Source organism: Ochotona princeps, chromosome 10 (genome assembly GCF_030435755.1).
Source record: "Ochotona princeps isolate mOchPri1 chromosome 10, mOchPri1.hap1, whole genome shotgun sequence".
NCBI lineage: Eukaryota > Metazoa > Chordata > Mammalia > Lagomorpha > Ochotonidae > Ochotona > Ochotona princeps.
The window spans coordinates 74,267,193-74,285,081 of record NC_080841.1 but is presented as its reverse complement, the minus strand read 5'-3'; the positions used below and the strand labels follow the sequence as shown (position 1 = coordinate 74,285,081).

The 17,889-nt window shown below is 52.3% G+C and overlaps 1 protein-coding gene across 2 annotated transcripts in view; it reads right to left on the bottom strand.

Moving 5' to 3' along the window:
* NRP1 (neuropilin 1) overlaps nucleotides 1-17,889 on the bottom strand; it is a 99,036-nt gene that overhangs the window by 13,744 nt on the left and 67,403 nt on the right. For both annotated transcript variants that reach the window (XM_004588417.2, XM_004588418.2), the window contains exons 7-11: nucleotides 14,386-14,541; nucleotides 11,501-11,645; nucleotides 5,380-5,711; nucleotides 3,862-4,006; nucleotides 1,763-1,867 (exon numbers count right to left, since the gene is read on the bottom strand). In XM_004588417.2, the coding sequence (XP_004588474.2) occupies nucleotides 1,763-1,867; nucleotides 3,862-4,006; nucleotides 5,380-5,711; nucleotides 11,501-11,645; nucleotides 14,386-14,541 (883 nt within the window). The remainder of the gene's footprint in view (nucleotides 1-1,762; nucleotides 1,868-3,861; nucleotides 4,007-5,379; nucleotides 5,712-11,500; nucleotides 11,646-14,385; nucleotides 14,542-17,889) is intronic.

Below are 17,889 nucleotides of genomic sequence, written 5' to 3'. Positions count from 1 at the left end.
AGTGGAGGGAGGCACACGGCTTTAGCATTTAGTTCTCCTGTCAGAGGAGAACGAGTTGAGGAGTGCATTCTTGCTGATAAAGTGGTGCATGTGTGACCAGGTTTCTTACAGGTCATAGGCTAGGTTCTGCATTGGGGACACATGGCTCCAAGGTGCGTTGTGGCCTCCTGGTACCTCTTGTGTCAGGGCTGACCCTCTTTGTTCAGCAGGAGATACCTAGTTGTCCATGCACAGGAATGAAGCGCTGGAAGACACAGCCCTGGCCTCACTCTTCCTGTCTCTGCCCAGCAGGGTTAGAGAACAACCTTGGTCTACCTGTTACTTACTGGGGGATTAGTGAAGTTCTTGGAAAAGATGTATTATGACAAATCAAGCATGGACTTGGACCCATGAACTTTGTGAGGCCCCTCATATACGCCCACCTTTTGTTTTTTACAGCAAAGAACAACCAACAGCTTCAGTGCTGGAAGTGGACTTAATGGGTGGCTCTCCCTTCCGGACCCAGGTACACCTGCTGCAGGGGCACAGCCACACCTTTACAGGGGCAGTGTCTGCACCTGTTTCATATTTCAGCCTGAGAAAATGGGCTGAAGGTGAAGCTGAAGCCCAACGTTAGCCTGCACAAAACTGTCCCTGCCTCTTCCATCAATGATGCATTTTCTACCTGTCTCGTTCCCTGTGCAGCCACTCAGGACAAAGCCTGCCCTGTTGGAGTCACAGACTTCAGTTTCAAAAAGATCCAGTCATGAACTTTCCAAATTTTTTTTTTTCTTTCAGAAACGAGTCTGCAGCTGGTTCTGATGTGAGGAGTATGTCCTGATATTTGCCTTTGATCAACATCCTTGGCCATGTTAGTAATCTTCCGTGGGGCAACGAGAAAAGATCCCCTGTGATGTGAGGCTTCTCCGACGTGAGAGGGGCAATGGTGGAGCCATTGCTGGCAGCAGTTGCATGAGTCCGCAGCATCTGGCTTGCCTCCATGCGCTCTGTAAACCATTCTGCACTGGACCTGCACTCAGGAGCAGCAACAGTGTGGTGTTGACTGGCCAGAGGGATGAGGGGGTAGAGGTTCTCCTGGCCATTGGAAGGTGAGGTTCCAGGTAGGGCATCTATGTGCAGGCTGTTTTACCTCCGGGTGGTGAATGCATGTTCCTGGGGGGCCCCATCTATGGTCTGGTCTGAGGGTCATGTCCTCTGACTTGCCTCATGACAGTCTGTCCCTTGAGCTCTGAGACCCTCAGACCAGCATTTGGGGTTGTTTTGACCTCCTGTGAAAATTGGAAATCACATGAAACCATGTTTGACCTGGGTAGAGGTCCCTGGGATGCCGTTAATGGCCACAGTCCCATCTTGGCACCTGCCTGACACTTTGTGGCTCCTTGAGTTGTACGTGAGTCAGCAAGGCCCTGGTACTGCTCACCTGTTGGAGGGGATAAGGAGACAGTTGTGCGTGTACTGACAGGAAATGATTGATAAAACCCCACCCTAAAAGTTGCATCTTGGAATGAGGGCCTATCAGAAACAGCCTTTGAAGGGGCATGGTTATGTCAGGGAGGAAATGGAAGAGGATGAGATCTCAGCTCCTAGAGCCCCAAAGCCATTTTCATCCCCAGCCTTTGGCTTTGAGCAATTAACCTTGGTGACTGGGACTGCCACAGTTGTCATGGTGACAGAGCAAGTGAACCCCCCGCCCCACCAATGTCCCCTGGGCCACAGAACGGGCGGACTCAATGTGACACGGAAAGGGGAGATGGCGGCTCACCTGTGAGCTGGAGATCATCCCCTGTGCCGCTGTGGCAGGTGGCCTGGTCATCATCACACTCATCTACTGGGTTCCCATTGGGGGTGGTTGGCCCTGCCGTGGGTGCTAAAACAAAACCACACATTAGGATTGGGGGTTGGCATGGCTGCAGCCAGGTAGGGGGCCGCCAGCACCTGGCATCTGAGGCCCCATCCCAGATCCTGAACTGGCGTCTGACTCATGGCATCATCCCCACTCTAAGAAGTGCCTGAATCCACCCTGGGTGGAGAACTTCCTGTGGGGCTGCAGTCCCCCTTCTCATGTCCCTCTCTGCTCCCTTGCCCCAGCATTGTCTTCACATCTGTGGTCACTAGTGTTAATCCTAGGTGGCTTTTGAAGTCCTTACACTTAGTGTAGTCTGCTTTGCTCCACAACTTATTACCCATTTTTGCAATCTGTTAACATTTCACAGTTTCACTATCATACTTCACTGTATGGGGCTTGAGATGATGTATCATGTTTTTGCATGGTTGAGAACCATACGATATGTGCGGAGTGAGGACTCGGGAGACAGGTCTGTTCTTGTCCAGCCCTGAGGGGTACTGCTGCTTCCTCAACAGAACCTTGACCTTGAATCACTGCGCTTCAGTATTCAGCAGAGGTAAGATAAATGTAGAAACAGCTACGTTTGAGCTCTGGAGTTGTGCTGCAGCAGGGTAAGCTGTGGCCTGTGCCACCAGTATCTCATAGGACCACTGGTTCAAGTCCTGGCTGCTCCACTTGCAATCCAATTCCCTGCTACTGATCCAAGTTCCTGGGTCCCCGTACCCATGTGGAAGCCCCAGGTAGCCCTTTGGAAAGTGAATGAAAGATCTCTGTCTCTATGGATTTCAAACAAATCTTTAAAAAAGGAACAACCAAGTTTAAATTTCTCCAAATGCTCCACCATGCATGGCAGCAAACAAGCTCGCCACTGAGACATGTCTGTTGGTCCTAGGAAGACCGAGTGTGTTCTGAGCACTCGAGGCCATTATCATTGCAGCATGGAGTCCTCTCTGGCCATCTGACAATGGCCTCTGATCCAGTGTCTTCCTGAGGCTCCACACGATATGTGACTTCTCAGTCCTTTGCATTCTCTGCTTGTTTCACCTATTGTCTGCTTTCTTTGTGTCTGTCAAGAGTGGCCCAGTGCAGCGTGCATGACGCTGAAAATGTAGAAAATGGATGCTCACTCTGCCCCATTTCCTATTTGAATTAACTATCTGTGTCTTAGATAAACATATGAGCTACCAGTGGAACGGACACTCACAGAAGGGCAGACTCAGGTGCTTGCCACAGAACAGGGTGAAACATGGGCATTCAAGCAGGGCTTGCAACTGGAGTCATGAGCAACAGAACTCCACTTTGGCCAACTAGAGCCGGTGGTGGTTACCCTGCAGCTCAGGACAACCACATCAGCGGTTACTTCCTCTCTCCTGCGTCTCTATTCATTCAGAACCAACCTAGCCAAGGGCCGACAGCTCAGCCTTTTCAACCACTCGTGCCCACCATCTCCCAAGCCGAGACCTGCACCATGGCCAGGGTCTCCCCTTGCAAGGGTCCACACTTCTCTGCCAAAGGGCCACAGATTGTCTGTTGGAGTGTGAGTAGGGTTTGTCCTTGGTGTGGCCTTGACTTGTTGTGTGTGTGTGTGGGAGAGTGAGCCTCAGTCGCTCTCCCTGTAAAGCTGTTCCCTGCAGCAGCAGCTCAGAGTCCATTGGAAATTCCTAGTGCCCCACTTGCTGTTTCTTACTGGCCTATGGTAATCTCACCACCAGCATAGAAATGCAAGACCCTGGAGGCCCTTGGGTCTCTTTCCTGGAACCAAGGTGGTGTCTAGGGCTAGATGGCACAATTGTGGACGTATGTGATGCCATGGAGGGTCCCTGACCTGAGAATTACACTTGGTCAGATTGACTGACAGCACCCATGACCACAACTAGAGCTGAGCGAGTAGCGGGGTGAGAAGAGCTGCCTCCTGGGACATGGGCTGGATGCTGGGCCTCACTGAATCAGGCATCTGGCCCCTGGGAGGGGTGGCCTGCCAAGGCTCAGCTGTGTGGAGAGGGAAGCCACGGTACCTTCCAGCTCACAGCCCAGCAGCTCCATGCGCAGCCCCAGTCCACCGTGCGTGGCCCTCTCTGGGTATATCCTGATGAAACGCGTGGGCAGTGGTGGGAATGTCCGCAGTTCAGGCGTGTCATAGTTGCTGTTGCCCTCGAAAGACTGGGGACAGGAGGAGAGCGGTCAGCTTGTAGGGACCTTGCTTGTGCTAGCTTCTTGGAACTCGTAGAAGGGCAGGGGCAGAGGCATGGCTGACTTCCCTTCAACGAACCAGATAGGAAGTGTGGACACTCCCACTTGTGCTGGAGAAGGGGTACATAGGGCTGAGGGTTGAAGGAGACAGTGGGGGACATCCCAGGGGACTGCCACCTCCCTGAGGCGTGGTGGGGAGGGAGGGCTGGGGAGCAACTCCTGCTGTTTTCTAGTTCTGTTCAGGGATATAATCCTCCCACCAAGGCTCACCCTGGGCTGTGGCTGTCCAAGGAGCTGGCCTCTTCAGATAAACTGAAGAGTGCCTACACCATTTACCCGAGAACATGGACTTGGCCCCACTGTGATAGCTGCGCCCCAAGCATGGCTGACTGGGTCATTGCAGGTAAACTACCTCCCCACCCCCGCCAGGATTTCACTCTATTTTCTGTACTGACAGACAGGAGCATCACAGCCCGCAGTGGAACGAACCTAAGAGAGTGGAGAATGGAAGGGAGATGGCCCAGTGCAACACCCACCTCTTCCAGCCTCACGCCTGGTCCCAAAGGAGGGAGGACTGGGGAGAAGGAGCTGATCTGCCTCTGGGAATGGCCTCCTACAGCACTGACCTAGTACTTAAAACTCATGAACTCCTCACATTCTCAAAGTGACCCCAGAAGACAGGTTCTGTCATTAACCTCTTTCACAGATAAAAACACACACACACGTGTGTGTGTGTGCAAAGGGTCTATGGCAGGCTCACGGAATGTTGCTATGAGAAACTACGTGGTTTCCAAAAATTCCTATACCAAAATAAAGGTTCTTTCTTAATTCTATTTTCCATGCACTATTCCCTGGCATAGGTCCCCTGAGTAGCTCCATTTCAGAGCCAGGAGTGAGGGTGGGCAAAGACCCAGGTAAGGGGTACTGGATGTAGATGGCCCACTTGGTAAGGCTGGTAGCTGACACTCACACTGCAGGCACCATCCCCCCAGTTACCAAGTGACCAACCGCAAGGCCAAACAGTGCAGCTGCCTGAGGGATCAGTGATGGAAGGGTGGGGATCCATCTGACCTAGTGGATGTCTGGAAGGTGTATGCTTTGGGATGGTCACCCAGTTTCTGAGTCCTGGGTTATAGTCGGCCCTTCCCCGTGGGGACAAGGGCATTGTCACTCAAGCCTTCTCTGCCTATCTCAAACTTCACGCTCCACTCCCGTTCCCATCTTCCCTGGGATTGTGGGGCCGCAGGGACTGAGATGGGGTTTCCTGGGTGGCAAAGCTGGGTCCCTCTGTTCGAACATGGCCATGAGGAAGACCTCCCCTCCGGGCCCTGCCCAGTCCTCACCTTGGCCTTGCGCTTGCTGTCATCCATGATCATCCTCCAGTCGGAACCATTGTGGCTGTGCCCGATCTTGAACTTCTTCATGAACACCTTGTTCTCCCGGTGCTTGCCCCCTTGCACGATGATGCCTCGTACCAGCTTCTCCTCACCCAGGTCCACCTGGAGCCACTCATTGGTGTAGGGATGGGATGTAGGAGGCAGGGCCCAGCCGGACCGGCTTGTCACCAGGCGCACGTTCTCGGGCATCCAGTTCCGGTCCCCCTGGTTGGAGGCTGTGATCTGGGAGTCAGAAATGAGCCCGGATACCATGCCCAGCATCCCGGAGCAGGGGTAATCTGTGCGTGGAAGGAAGTGGCAGTGGACAATGAGAGGCAGGACGCAATGTGGGCACCGAGGCTGCCTCCAAGTGTCCTGTGGGGCTTACTATCCCACCTGCAGCCTCCTTTCCCTCACACCCTTGTCATCCCTGAGCACTCTGCTCACCAGCTCATAGCCCAGCAACAAGCCATCAACAAGTGCATCCTGGATGGGTGCGGGAAGTAAAGAAATAAGTACAAGCCTGAGAGAAAGGTGAGGAGATGGTGAGGAGATAAAATGCGAGACAGCAGAAGAGGCAGGCCAAGGTAAAGTGCATGGTGACTTCCCCACCCTGGTTTTTCCTGCCATGAGCAGAGTCTTCATTGGTCAATTTTCAATTTATCTGAAAGACTAATAGGGACGAATAGATCTTCCATCCACTGGCTGTTTCTCCCCCAATGCCCATGTCAACCAGGGCTGGACCAGGCAGGAGCCAGGAACTGAATCTGGGTCTTCTACGTTGGAGCAGGCACCCAAGGACTTGCGTCACCTCTCAGGAATGCTGCATTTCAAATGGGATATGGGCATCTTGAGCAGTAGCCTGACTGCATCAGAGTCTGCGCCAACCAAGGACATCAGGCACTGTTCCCTGACTGACCCAGCCTGCACTTTCCTTGACCACATGACCACGCAGCTGATCCATGCCCAGTCAGATGGTCTTTTCCTAGCTCCCAATTCTGTCCTGCCAATCTTGGGTCTGTTTGTAGCCTCCATGTCTTTGGCACGATCCTGACCCAAGCAGTGCCAGGTCACAGCACTAAATGGTGCCCTGGTCTCATCCCATACCCAGGTCTATGAGTGGCAACCACACCGTAACTTTCCTCAAGCTGTTCTTGTCACATCAATCTCACATGTAGAATCCTGAGTGGCTGTGTGGAACAAGATGGACACAGAGGGTGCATGGTGCTGATCCTAACACAGGGGGACCCATGTATGGGATCCTAGCCCGGAGGCTCCAGAACAGTCACATGGCAGGGCCAAATGGGTGGCAGTGGCCAGGGAGGAGGAGGATGACCAGCCGTGTTCAGTGGGTGCAAGGGTCTGCTTGGATGACACAACAGTATCACCAGGGCTCCATGAGACCCAGCTGCACACCTGAACCTTGCAGAAGTGCTAAAATCGATGTTTTGTGTCTTCTGCCACAATAACAATGAAAAAAGAAAATAAGGGTCTTAACCTAGCCAGACTCCACATTACCTAGGATGATCAAAATTGTGTCTCTGAGTCTGTCTGTCTCTGCCTCTCACATATGAAGAACCCTGTCCATCCAGCTCCATTAGGACCCTTTCGGGTGCCCTGTGTTTGTGTTGCCCAGTGCTGAGCACAGGCCTGTCAGGCTAACCCTTCCTGGCCTGCGGCACCTTGGCCACTGCCTCTCCCCAAACCCTTCTTGCTCCAGGACACAGAGACTAGATCCCCAGATGTCAAGTCCCTGCTGATGGCTCATGGGGAAAATGTCCCAGACAACCTGAGCTAACCCTGAGCTCTCCCATCCCAGAACCATGACAACTGGCACAGGAGGAGCCCAAGCCAGTATTCAACTTCATTGAGAGGCCTCAGGTTGTGGCCCTGCATCCTTGGCTAGATCTAAGATCCTGAAGGCTTGGATAGCCTATGTATCCTGCAACCCACATGAAACAATACCCGATATGCTTGCAGGAATCCAAGTGACATAAAACATCCAAACACCTGAAGCAATGATGGTGATGCAAAACTCAACACAGCTGCTTTGCTCCAGTCCAGCTGACATAGCTCCAACACAGCTGCTCAGCCCAGGTGACACAGGCCCAACAGAGCTGCTCAGCCCAGGTGACACAGGCCCAACACAGCTGCTCAGCCCAGGTGACACAGCCCAACACAGCTGCTCAGCCCAGGTGACACAGGCCCAACAGAGCTGCTCAGTCCAGGTGACACAGCCCAACACAGCTGCTCAGCCCAGGTGACACAGCCCAACACACCTGCTCAGCCCAGGTGACACAGGCCCAACACAGCTGCTCAGTCCAGGTGACACAGCCCAACACAGCTGCTCAGCCCAGGTGACACAGCCCAACACACCTGCTGCAGCCCAAGTGACAACAACTAACAAACATGGCAACCCCGGGGACATAATTCCCTATCTACCTGCAGCAATGTAAGTGATACAATGTTCAACACACCTGCTTAGCCCAGGTGACATACATCCAAAATACTTTCAGTGGTATAAATGAACATGCCCAGCACACCTGCTGTTGCAGCTGAAGTGATAAGGCCCCACACTCCTAGAGCAGCCCTGGTGATATACCGCACGTCTGCATCAGTGGTAACTGCTTTTACGAACAATGCAATTCTGCTTTCAAACAATGTGCTTCCTTGTCCTGCATGCCATTTGCCTCCTGCCCTCCCTCAGTCCCTCTGTTAACTGCTGACTCCCTGACTCTTTTCAGATGCATGCTGTGGGCTCACTTCCCCTCATAGGACTCTCAGCAATGAAGGGCCACGGCTGCATTCCCATCTTTGGGCTGCTCTCAGCTTTTCTAGGACTTAGGTCCTCCAAGGACATGAACCAAGTTGCCGTTTTATTTTCCGTGACTGTTTACGCCCTGCTTTGTGCCTGGTATCTGCTCAATGAGTATTTGCTCAGTGAGTCAGCTTATTAACACCACGGTGGCAGCTCTCACTATGTCAGGCACTGTTCCTGTAATTCAGCCACAGTATTCGCTCTGGGCTGGGATCCTGACAGTGAGGATTGAAAACAGGACTTGAGAAAATCATTTTTTTCAGATGGCCTGTAAATGAATGGTGGTGTTAAAAATAGAAGTCATACATTTTTGCTTACTGTGGTCACACCTGTCTGACTCCAAATCAGCTTTTGCAAGGCAAGGCCCAGCTCATAATGGGGCATGCGGACACAGTATTTGGAGGAAAACAGAATTAACATGGTAAGGAGAATAATACCTGCACCCAAGGCATGCCTTTTCTCCAGCGTAGCACTGGCCTCCACAGCCAGGATCCTGGGGGTACCAGACCCTACTGGGCCAACACAGCCTCACTGCAGTCAGATGCCGACTATCCTACACCGAGAGGCGTCTCAGTCTGCCCTGCCCAAAACTTAACATGTGACTCAGCATGTGACTCAACAGTGAAGAGCACACAGCAGGGTCCACTCACAGCTCCTGTGGACACAGGGCTGCCAGACTAAGAAACAAGCAGAGCAAGAAGCAGGATGCCTGACTGCCAGGACCTCAGAGAAATGACTAGGAATGTCTGGGTACACAAATGTTTCCAGTATCACATGGAACATACAAGGGGTTCCACATGTTTGTGCAAAACGGAATTTAAAGGTAATTTTATTTTGGTGCAAAAATGAAAAGTTCATGCATGAACGTCAAAAATGTTTGTAGCAAAATGACCATATACCCTTTAACTGCATTTTCCATGAACTTTTTATGGACCCTCATACTAAGTTATTTGCTGTCTGTCTGGCCTCAGGTTTAACTGGAGAGTCTGCTTTTCACCTGACCACCCTGTTCAGGAAGCAATGAACCAATCCTGGCAAGGATGGGGGGAAGGCAGACTGGGTGGTTATTTTCTGTGACTTGACTTTGCAGTAAAATCTCCATGCTCAGCTTTCATGGAAACATTGTGATGAAATGGCAAATCAAATACCTGGTTAACAGCAGCTTTCATGGAATGAAAAAGCAGTGACTACCTGTGACAGGTATCCTTGAGCTGCTGCTCAGTGACTTGCAGAGCAGCAGCCTGGGATAGAGGGACAGGGTTTTGGGGACCTTGAGTGTGGGGAGACCCTGTGAAGAGGTCTGTTCTCACTCCCTGTCAGGTAGAGATGGTGACCCCTTGTCAGCCACCCATACACACCGTGCTCAGCTGGCACCCAACTTTCTCCTCAGCTCTCTGATGACACGACAGTGGGCACTTTGGACGTTCTAGGATTATTGTTTCTAAAAAAGCAATTTCTGGGTGCAAGAATTAGGCTATGGCCCGGGGCTCTGCAGATCTGAGAAGCAAGTGATAGGTTGCCAGAGTAACTGGGGGATTTAGGCATGTTTTCCTTTTGTTTTGCTTTTTGTTTGTTTTGTGTGTTGTTTTACAAGCACACTGAGCAGAGACCTGCCTGCTGCGCAGGACACAGTGGAAACTGGAGGTCCTGCCTATCTTTTGCCGCTGACATGGGGAGACCTGTGGTCCATCTCCTGGAGCAGGGATGCCACAATCCTGTCTGTCGCCAGCTCCCACTCTGAGAGGCCCAGCAACTTGGGGAGGGGAGCTTAACTTACATAGGGATGTCTGCCTTGGTTTACTGATGCAGTAAAAATGGACGCCGGGAAAGAGAAGTCGCAGGTGGCACTGTCGGGGCAGGTGGTGAGTGGCAGAATTTCCACCACTCAGTATTATCCTTCACTGCACCGCAGTCACACCTGCAGCCTCCAAAGTCAGAGCACTTCATTCACTGTTGTGTACTCTCAAGAATTATCAGTGTCCCCTGCCCTGGGAGGAGGCCCCGTCACTGTCCCCTGCCCCGGGAGGAGGCCCCGTCAGTGTCCCCTGCCCCGGGAGGAGGCCCCATCACTGTCCCCTGTCCCAGGTGGAGGCTCCATCAGTGCTCCCTGCCCCAGGAACAGTCCCCATCAGTGCCCCCTGCCCTGGGCAGAGGCCCCATCAGTTCCCTGGGAACATCCCGTCACAGTCCCGTCAGTGCCCCCTGCCCCGGGAACAGGTCCTGTCAGTGCCCATTACCCTGGGAAGAGGTTCCATCAGTGTCCCCTGCCCCGGGAACGAGCCGCATCAGTGCCCACTGCCCTGGGAGGAGGCCCCGTCAGTACCCACCGGCCTGGGAGGAGGCTTCTTCAGTGCCCCCTGCCCTGGGGACGAGCCCCATCAGTGCTCACTGCCCTGGGAGGAGGACCCATCAGTATCCCCTGCCCTGGAAACAGGTCTCATCAGTGCCCCATCAGTGCTCCCTGCCCCGGGAACAGGCCCCATCAGTGCCTGCTGCTCAGGGAATAGAGGGTAACTCTGGTGCTAGTACCCATGAGGCTTACACACTCCTAGAAAAAAAGCTTCTACCAAACAAATGCCTGCATCCAGCAGGTTGTGCCAGACACTCTACATACATCATATCACTCAAGATCACAGCACACCAGCTGGGTACATGCCTCTAGCAATGTCTTCCATGGGAGACAACCGAGGCTTTGACGGGTAGCTACACTGTACAGAGATAGTCTGGTGAACAGGAGGGTAGGATCTGAACTCGAGATCTATCAAATCCTAAACTCATGCTTTTGGGGTAGCATTCGGCCTAGTGGATAAGGCGCTAAGCTGCTGGCATCCTGGGACCAGTGTTGTGGAGCAGTGGATTAAGCTACTGCCTGCAGTGCCGGTATCCCATATAGGTGCCTATTCAGCTGGCTGCTCCATTTCTGATCTAGCTCCCTGCTAATGCACCAGAGAAAGCAGCAGAAAGTGGCTCAAGTGTTTGGGCCCCTGCATTCATGAGGGAGCCCTGGATGAGGGTCCCTGCTGCTGGCTCTGGCCTGGCCCAGCACTGGCTATTGTGGTCCCTTGGGGGAGTGAACTGGCAGGCGAAGAGCTTGCTCAGATGTCTTCTCTCTCCACCCATCTCCCTCTCAATTAAGTAAATAAAAAGCAAAAGTACAGTCTGTGTCCTTAAACACCGACTAGAATTGACCGGCTTCTGTATAATCCCACCCTCCCTGCATCCAGACATCTGCATAGACCGGCACGCCAGGGTCAAGTTGCAGGTGCTTACCTGTAATCTTGCAGCCATAGACCTCAAAGCGCATGGATATACCCGTTTCCCAGGTCATGGGCCTGATTCGGACAAACCGTGTAATCAGCGGCTTGGGGAAAATTCCTAATACAACATCGGTGGGGTTTGAGTTCCCCTGGAAGATCTGTGTGGATAAGGAAGGGGCTCTTGTTACAAGATTTCTCGCATTTTAGGCAGATCCAAAAAACACCACCATGTCTGTCGGAGTTGAGATGGAACGGGTAGCTTGGGTTATGGCTATGGGATGGAAACCTGAGACCCCTGCTGTAGAATGTTCTAGTCGTGTGTTCAGTGTTTGCAGTGGCCACGGCTCCAGGAAGTTCTCACAGGGAGGCACTGCTGGCTGGTATTGACAGAGGCAAGGTGTTGCTCCATGCCTCAGGCCCGTGGACACTGCAGAATTTCCGGGGGGTGGAGAGCATTTTCATCTGCTTCCCCAGGAGGAAAGCTGAGATCCAGAAAGGTCTGCTGTGTGGACACCTGCACTGTGCTTCTGGACTCAGTGCTGGGCAAGCAGCGTTCTCCATTCTGCTTGCATTACTTGAGAGAAGAACTTGTCCTCAATACTCTCAAACCACGCTAATCTGTCCTGGGTCCAGGCAAGATTGTGTTCTGGTGGTGAGACAGAGCTGGGTTATAAACGACTTCCTACTCACAGTCAGCTTTGCTGGGCGTCTAGCTGGAAAACAGCTCATTTTATTCCAAGAAAGATGAGGCGTGTTTGGGTGTGAATCTGGTTCTCACCAGTGAGCAGGGACAGCTGTGCCAGACGTGGGGCTGTGGCACATTCTACAGCAACCTGTTGGGCATGGGTCTGCTGGCCACCATGGGTGACTTGGGCATTCAGCCTGCCCCAGGAAGAAGTGGAAGTTCCACTTCCTGGCATTGTACCCAGTCCCAGGTTGGAGGCCAGTGCTGCACCATTTTTGTTTCTCCATACAACCAGCTCAGATTTCATCCTAGGGTACAATGGGGCCCACCTGAGCCAGAGAGACCCCTGCCTCATCAAGCGGCCATGCAGGGAAGGTCCATAGTTTCTGACACTTGTCTCTCATCAGGAGAAAGGGCTTGGGGAAACAGCCATCTGGTCTGAAGTGGCTGGCACAGTGGGAAGGCCATACACCAAGCTGAACATTTCCTGGTCCAAGATGCCCTTTGAACTCTGCCTGACTAAAGTCCCCTTGGGAAGTGGTTTGCATGAGGTCATTTTCCTGTAACAAAAGCCACAGAGGATGGCTGAGGGCTTGGTGCTTGTGCCCTGCATAGAGAGCCAATGTGCCCTTGTAAGGGGTCAGGTGTCAGTCCAAGACATGCAGCTCTGATCATCTGGAGGCAGCCTTGCAATGGCTGAGACTGTGCCAGGACACCTGTTGTAACCTGTGGAGTGATCCACACATGGCCAACACTTCCTGGCTGTGTGGAGGTCACAGCCAGGGTTTGAAAAGCCCCAAAGCAGAGAAGGGCAAGGCGAGTGACAGCGACCAGACCCTGGCTGGATGTGGCAATTTCCCAGGCTCTAAAGGCATCAGACAGGAGTGCGTCCACGTTTCTTAGAAGCTATGCTCATTCTCTGCACACGTGTCCTGGCGACCCTTCTGTGTGCCCAGGGGCTTCTCGTGCCAGCTGTGTGCACTGTCACATGGCTGTGTGCACTGTGGGGTGCCCTGGCTGCCAGGGTGCCTCTGGATGTCCTTTCTGGCCATGCCAGCACCTCGAGGACCACAGCACAAGGATAACAGCCCGGAAAACCAGGCACAGCTCTCATGTTCTCTACGTCTCTCCTGTATAGGCATGTCCTTAGCACCAATGTGCTTTTGGTTGAAAGTTCAGCTTGTACTCAAGTAAGAATTAGTCATCAGACTTGGTGTTAACATTTGTCCTTTAATCTCCTCTAAGCATGAGGGTGGAAAACAGGCTCCACACCTGCCAGGTGCAGGTAGTGGCCTTGGACTCACCTGCCACCCCCAGAGTGGCTGTGCTTGCACTTGCTCATAGCTGGCCTTCCCTAAGTCAGAGTCCCAGGGAACGAGCAGACCCTCTCCCTCTACATGGTGTGGGGAGGGGGCTTTCCCTGGCCCAGACAAGGCCCCATCCACAGGCCTCTTGCTGAACCCTAATTTCAGGTCCCCTGGGTTTTGTTGCTATACTTATCAATCTCCTTTGTTTTGCTTGGCTCTAGAACAGGCTTGTAACTCTGGGGACAGTGTGACTGGGTCCTCATTAAGCCCTGTACTTAGCAAATCTGTATGTGATTTCAAATAGGTCAGCACAGCAAACTCCTCAGTTCTGAGCCACCAAGGTTGAGGTGCAGGGGCCTGCATGGTCAGCAAGGGCCACATGGTGACGCCGGACACCTACTGCTCCATCAGCCGAGCACCCCTGTGTATCAGTATGTGAACCACGGAGTGAGTGATGAGCTTCTTTCTACAAACCAGCCCCTCACACAGAGGAACAAAGGAGTGGGAAGAGAGAAATGTAGAGGAAACCAGCTGCCATGGTCCCTGGCTCAGAGGACTGTGTGGACAGTCCCATGCTGGCAAGCCCTGGTGACTCCTGAGTGTCATTCCCTGTGGCCACTCTTGATTGCGCTGATGCCCTCTGAAGCCACACCTGGCTGGGACCCACAGTGGCTGCTCCCAGCGCTGTCGGCCACTGTGGCTGGCTAGTGTTGACTTTCCCTAGAAACATCTGAATAATTTCTTCTTGGCTTCTAGAAAGGGAAACATGAGTTTACTTGGTCACATGTAAGCTTCTAATTGCAGTTTCCCCTTCAGATCAGCTCACAAAGCAGATCAGCCCAGACAGGAACCATGCGTATGACCACACAGAATCATGGTCAGGTGGAAGGGGGCTGCCACACTCACCAGGGGTTTGTTGGCTTCCTTCAGAGTGATCCAGTCCTCCCCATTGGAGCTGATGTCTATCCTGTATGTTTTCACAAAGTATTTCTTCTTGGTCTCCTTGGAAATGGCCCCCTGTGTCCCCACAGCCGTGACAAAGCGCAGGAGGCCCAGGTCTACCTGCAAGACAAACACACGCATGATCAGAGCCACCTCCAGAACACAGAACCCGGGAGATGTGTCTTCCAGGGACACCCTTCCTCCACTGGGGCCAGCAGGCCCTGACGGCATCCCCGGCCGTTGTCTCACCTCTTCCCTCTGTTGAAAAACAAAGATAGGACAAGGGCAGGCATGACATGGTCCTCATTCCTGCAGACAGGATTTTCTGGTCTCTGGTGTGTAGGAGAAGATGGGGTTCATGGTCACTTCGAAAGATGAAAGCCACTTGCCCAGATATCCCTCAGAATCAGTCCATAGGAGAAGAGATCAGTGAGTTTATTTTGGTGTAAAAGTTTTAGAAGCCACACACACTGAGGAGTCTTCAAAAAAAATGTGTGCTACAACAAACCAAGCACAGGTTTCAGAAATGTTTGTGCCGAAGTGAACTTACTTTTTACTCCATCTCCCTTGAACTTTTTGAAGTGCACTCCTGTGTGGCATTTCTCATGCAGAAAATGAAGAACAAGCTCTTAGAAGCTGGGTATGGCAGCAGATCAGAAGCCACGCCTACCACAATCCCGTTTCCTGTCTGTCTTGAGCCTTTTGGCTTCATCTTACATTTTTTTCCTACTCCACATCCCCTCACCCACTACAGCTCAGCCTGAAAGCAGGTGGACCGTGCAGTTCCAGGGCTGCTGGCTTCCAGCACGTGTGGCGTCTCCACCAGTCAGTCCATCCCACCCCTAAACCACCTCTGCAGAGCGTGTCCTGGGAACCACAACTAGAGTGATCATTGCCACTAGCCTACGATTCTATTCCAAAGGCCTTCAGTGACTTCAGAGGGTTGCTGCAGCCTTGGGATATGTGAGGGAAGGGTTAAGCCCCAAGCACGAAGAGTCTAAGCCCAGTTCCAGCACCGTGTCTAGGCTGCCAGGTCCTCAACTGCAGAGCAAAGGACACAGGTGACAGCAAAGAGATGGTCCCGCCCAGCCCTGACTTGCCACGCTTTCACATGTCCCACCTGTGTTTCCAGTAAACAGAACAGCTTTCTCTAATTGTCCTTATTGCCATAACTAATACCAAATATAATTCAAGTAAAACTGCTGACTTCCGTGTATTAGGAATATACTTAGTTTCCTTCTGTGAGCACACCTGAATAACCTTGTAGAACTGTTTCCCTGTTTACCGCATGTTCTGGTTTATGTGGGAACTTTTAAGAAAGAAACCAAACTTGCACATGGAGCAAGTGGTTGTGCAGCGCACCCACCTCTGACACTTCTCTTACAGACGCCCTTTCCCCAGGAAAAGCAGCAAAGCCAAGCAGAGCACACACCACCACCTCCCCAGCTCCTGAGTCCTCTGCCCTGGCTGCCTGCTGCTTGACAACTCAGTTTCCAGAAACAATTCTCAGTTAAGGCTGCAATCCACATAGCGCGACTCCTTAATCATGGGCCGCTGTTCCTGGGGGTGCTGGGGGGTGCTGGGGGGGCGCTGTTCCTGGGGGTGCTGGGGTGCATAGACTGCCAACTTGCTTTTGACAGAACCAATACTGACATCCAGGAAATCAGCTAAGAGGTCAGTCACACAAGGCAGGAGCAACAAACTTTGTCCAGGGAGTCAAGAAAAGAGACAGTAAAAACTTCTAGAGTTTACCCCCATGATCTTAAAGGTAGTAAGTCTACACCCTGAGTGGTTTCACCAAATTCAAGAAACCGAAACAAAACATGGATAGAAATGACTTTCAGGGCCACAGTGAAAGATGTCTTGGGTTTCAATTAATCAATCGTCTGCTCTACAATGCTGACCTCTTTCCAAAGGGAGCCCTGGTCCTTTGTGCCAGGGTTGGCACTCTCTCTCCTGTTCTGGTGCACATTTTCAAAAGGGGAGGTGGCTGGGGGTGTCAGCTGAACAAACAAAATATAAGTCATCCAATGAAATATGAGTTTGGGGTTGAAAACAGAACCCCACATTTAAAAGGCGCTATGTCCCACCTGACAGAGTGCCATGTATGCAGGTGGCAGTCCTACCCCTCACTGTTTGGATGGCCCATGTAGTTCCAAGGCCATGATGCTGAGCTGTGGAGTGGCAGCTGCTCTGGGCAAGTCACACTGCACCATAGCACTGTTTCCATGCCATCTGAACACATGGTGATTCATGGGCTGTCCACTGAGCTGTGTCCTCGTGCCTCCACTGGTCAGCGGGAGTTGGCCCGGCAGTCCTCAGATCCCAGGGAGCAGGAAGCAAGCTTCTCCCAGCAACCTGCACACGGCTTTTCAGTGGCAAGTGATGGAATTCTCAGGATGCGCGTGTGGTTGGAGCTGATGTGAGCTAACCACAATCTCACTCTTGGTCGGTCCTTTTCCTGTTTCTTTTGATAGTGACTGGGGTGAGATTCAGTTACCAGATAGGAAAGAAATTAACTGGCAGTCAAATAAAGGAATCCTGAGCAGAGGACAAAGCCGACTTCAGAGGAAGGAGCTAGCAGGAGTCAAGTCAGCCGAGCCTAAGACAGGAAACGCCCATGGCTCAGACACAGGCCTCAGTCCAGCAAGCATTCCCCTTTCCCAACAGTCCGGAAGCCTAGTAGTAGCGTACCACACCCTGCAGAGCTCTCCACTTTGCCCTAATGCCACAGAGTTGCTCACCACCCTGGTATACTGGATGCTTCATTGTGTTTTTCTCCCTAACATAATCACCCCTGGGTTTGGTGGGAATGGATGAGATGCTCACAGAAGGGCTACATAGGACCTGCACCTCTGCTGGAAACTGGATGGCAGTGGGTAGGCATCCGGCCTGGTAGTTATGACCCCTACCCCCCAGTCAGAGGGCCTGGGTCCCAGTCCCAGCTCTGGCTCCTAACTCCAGCTTCCTGCTGATGAGCATCCTGGGAAGCAGGAGTGACAGCTCCCATACTTGGTTTTCTGAAACCCATGTAGGATACTTTGGTTGTGATCTTGGTTCTATCCTTCAGCCTGGCCCAACCCTGGCTTCTAGGAAGGACATCAAGCACCTTGTGGAAAACAGAATTAGAAATTAGGACTGGAGTCGTGCAATAGTGGGAAGAGCAGCTGCCTGTGACAGCATCTCATATGGGCACTGATTGGAGTTCCAGCTGCTTCACTTCTGATCCAGCACCCTGCTGATGCACCTGGGGAAGAGAAGGAAGATGACCCGAGCCGTTAGGTCCCTGTAAACCATGTGTGAGATCTGGAAGACATTCCTAGCTATGGACTGGCCCAGCTCTGGCTGCTGTGGCCATTTTAGGGAATGATCCAGCAGACGGCAGATCTCTCCTTCTCTGTCTCTGTAAGATTCTGCCTTTCAAATAAATACAACTTTGTGTAGGTGCAGAAATGTTGAAGCCCGTAT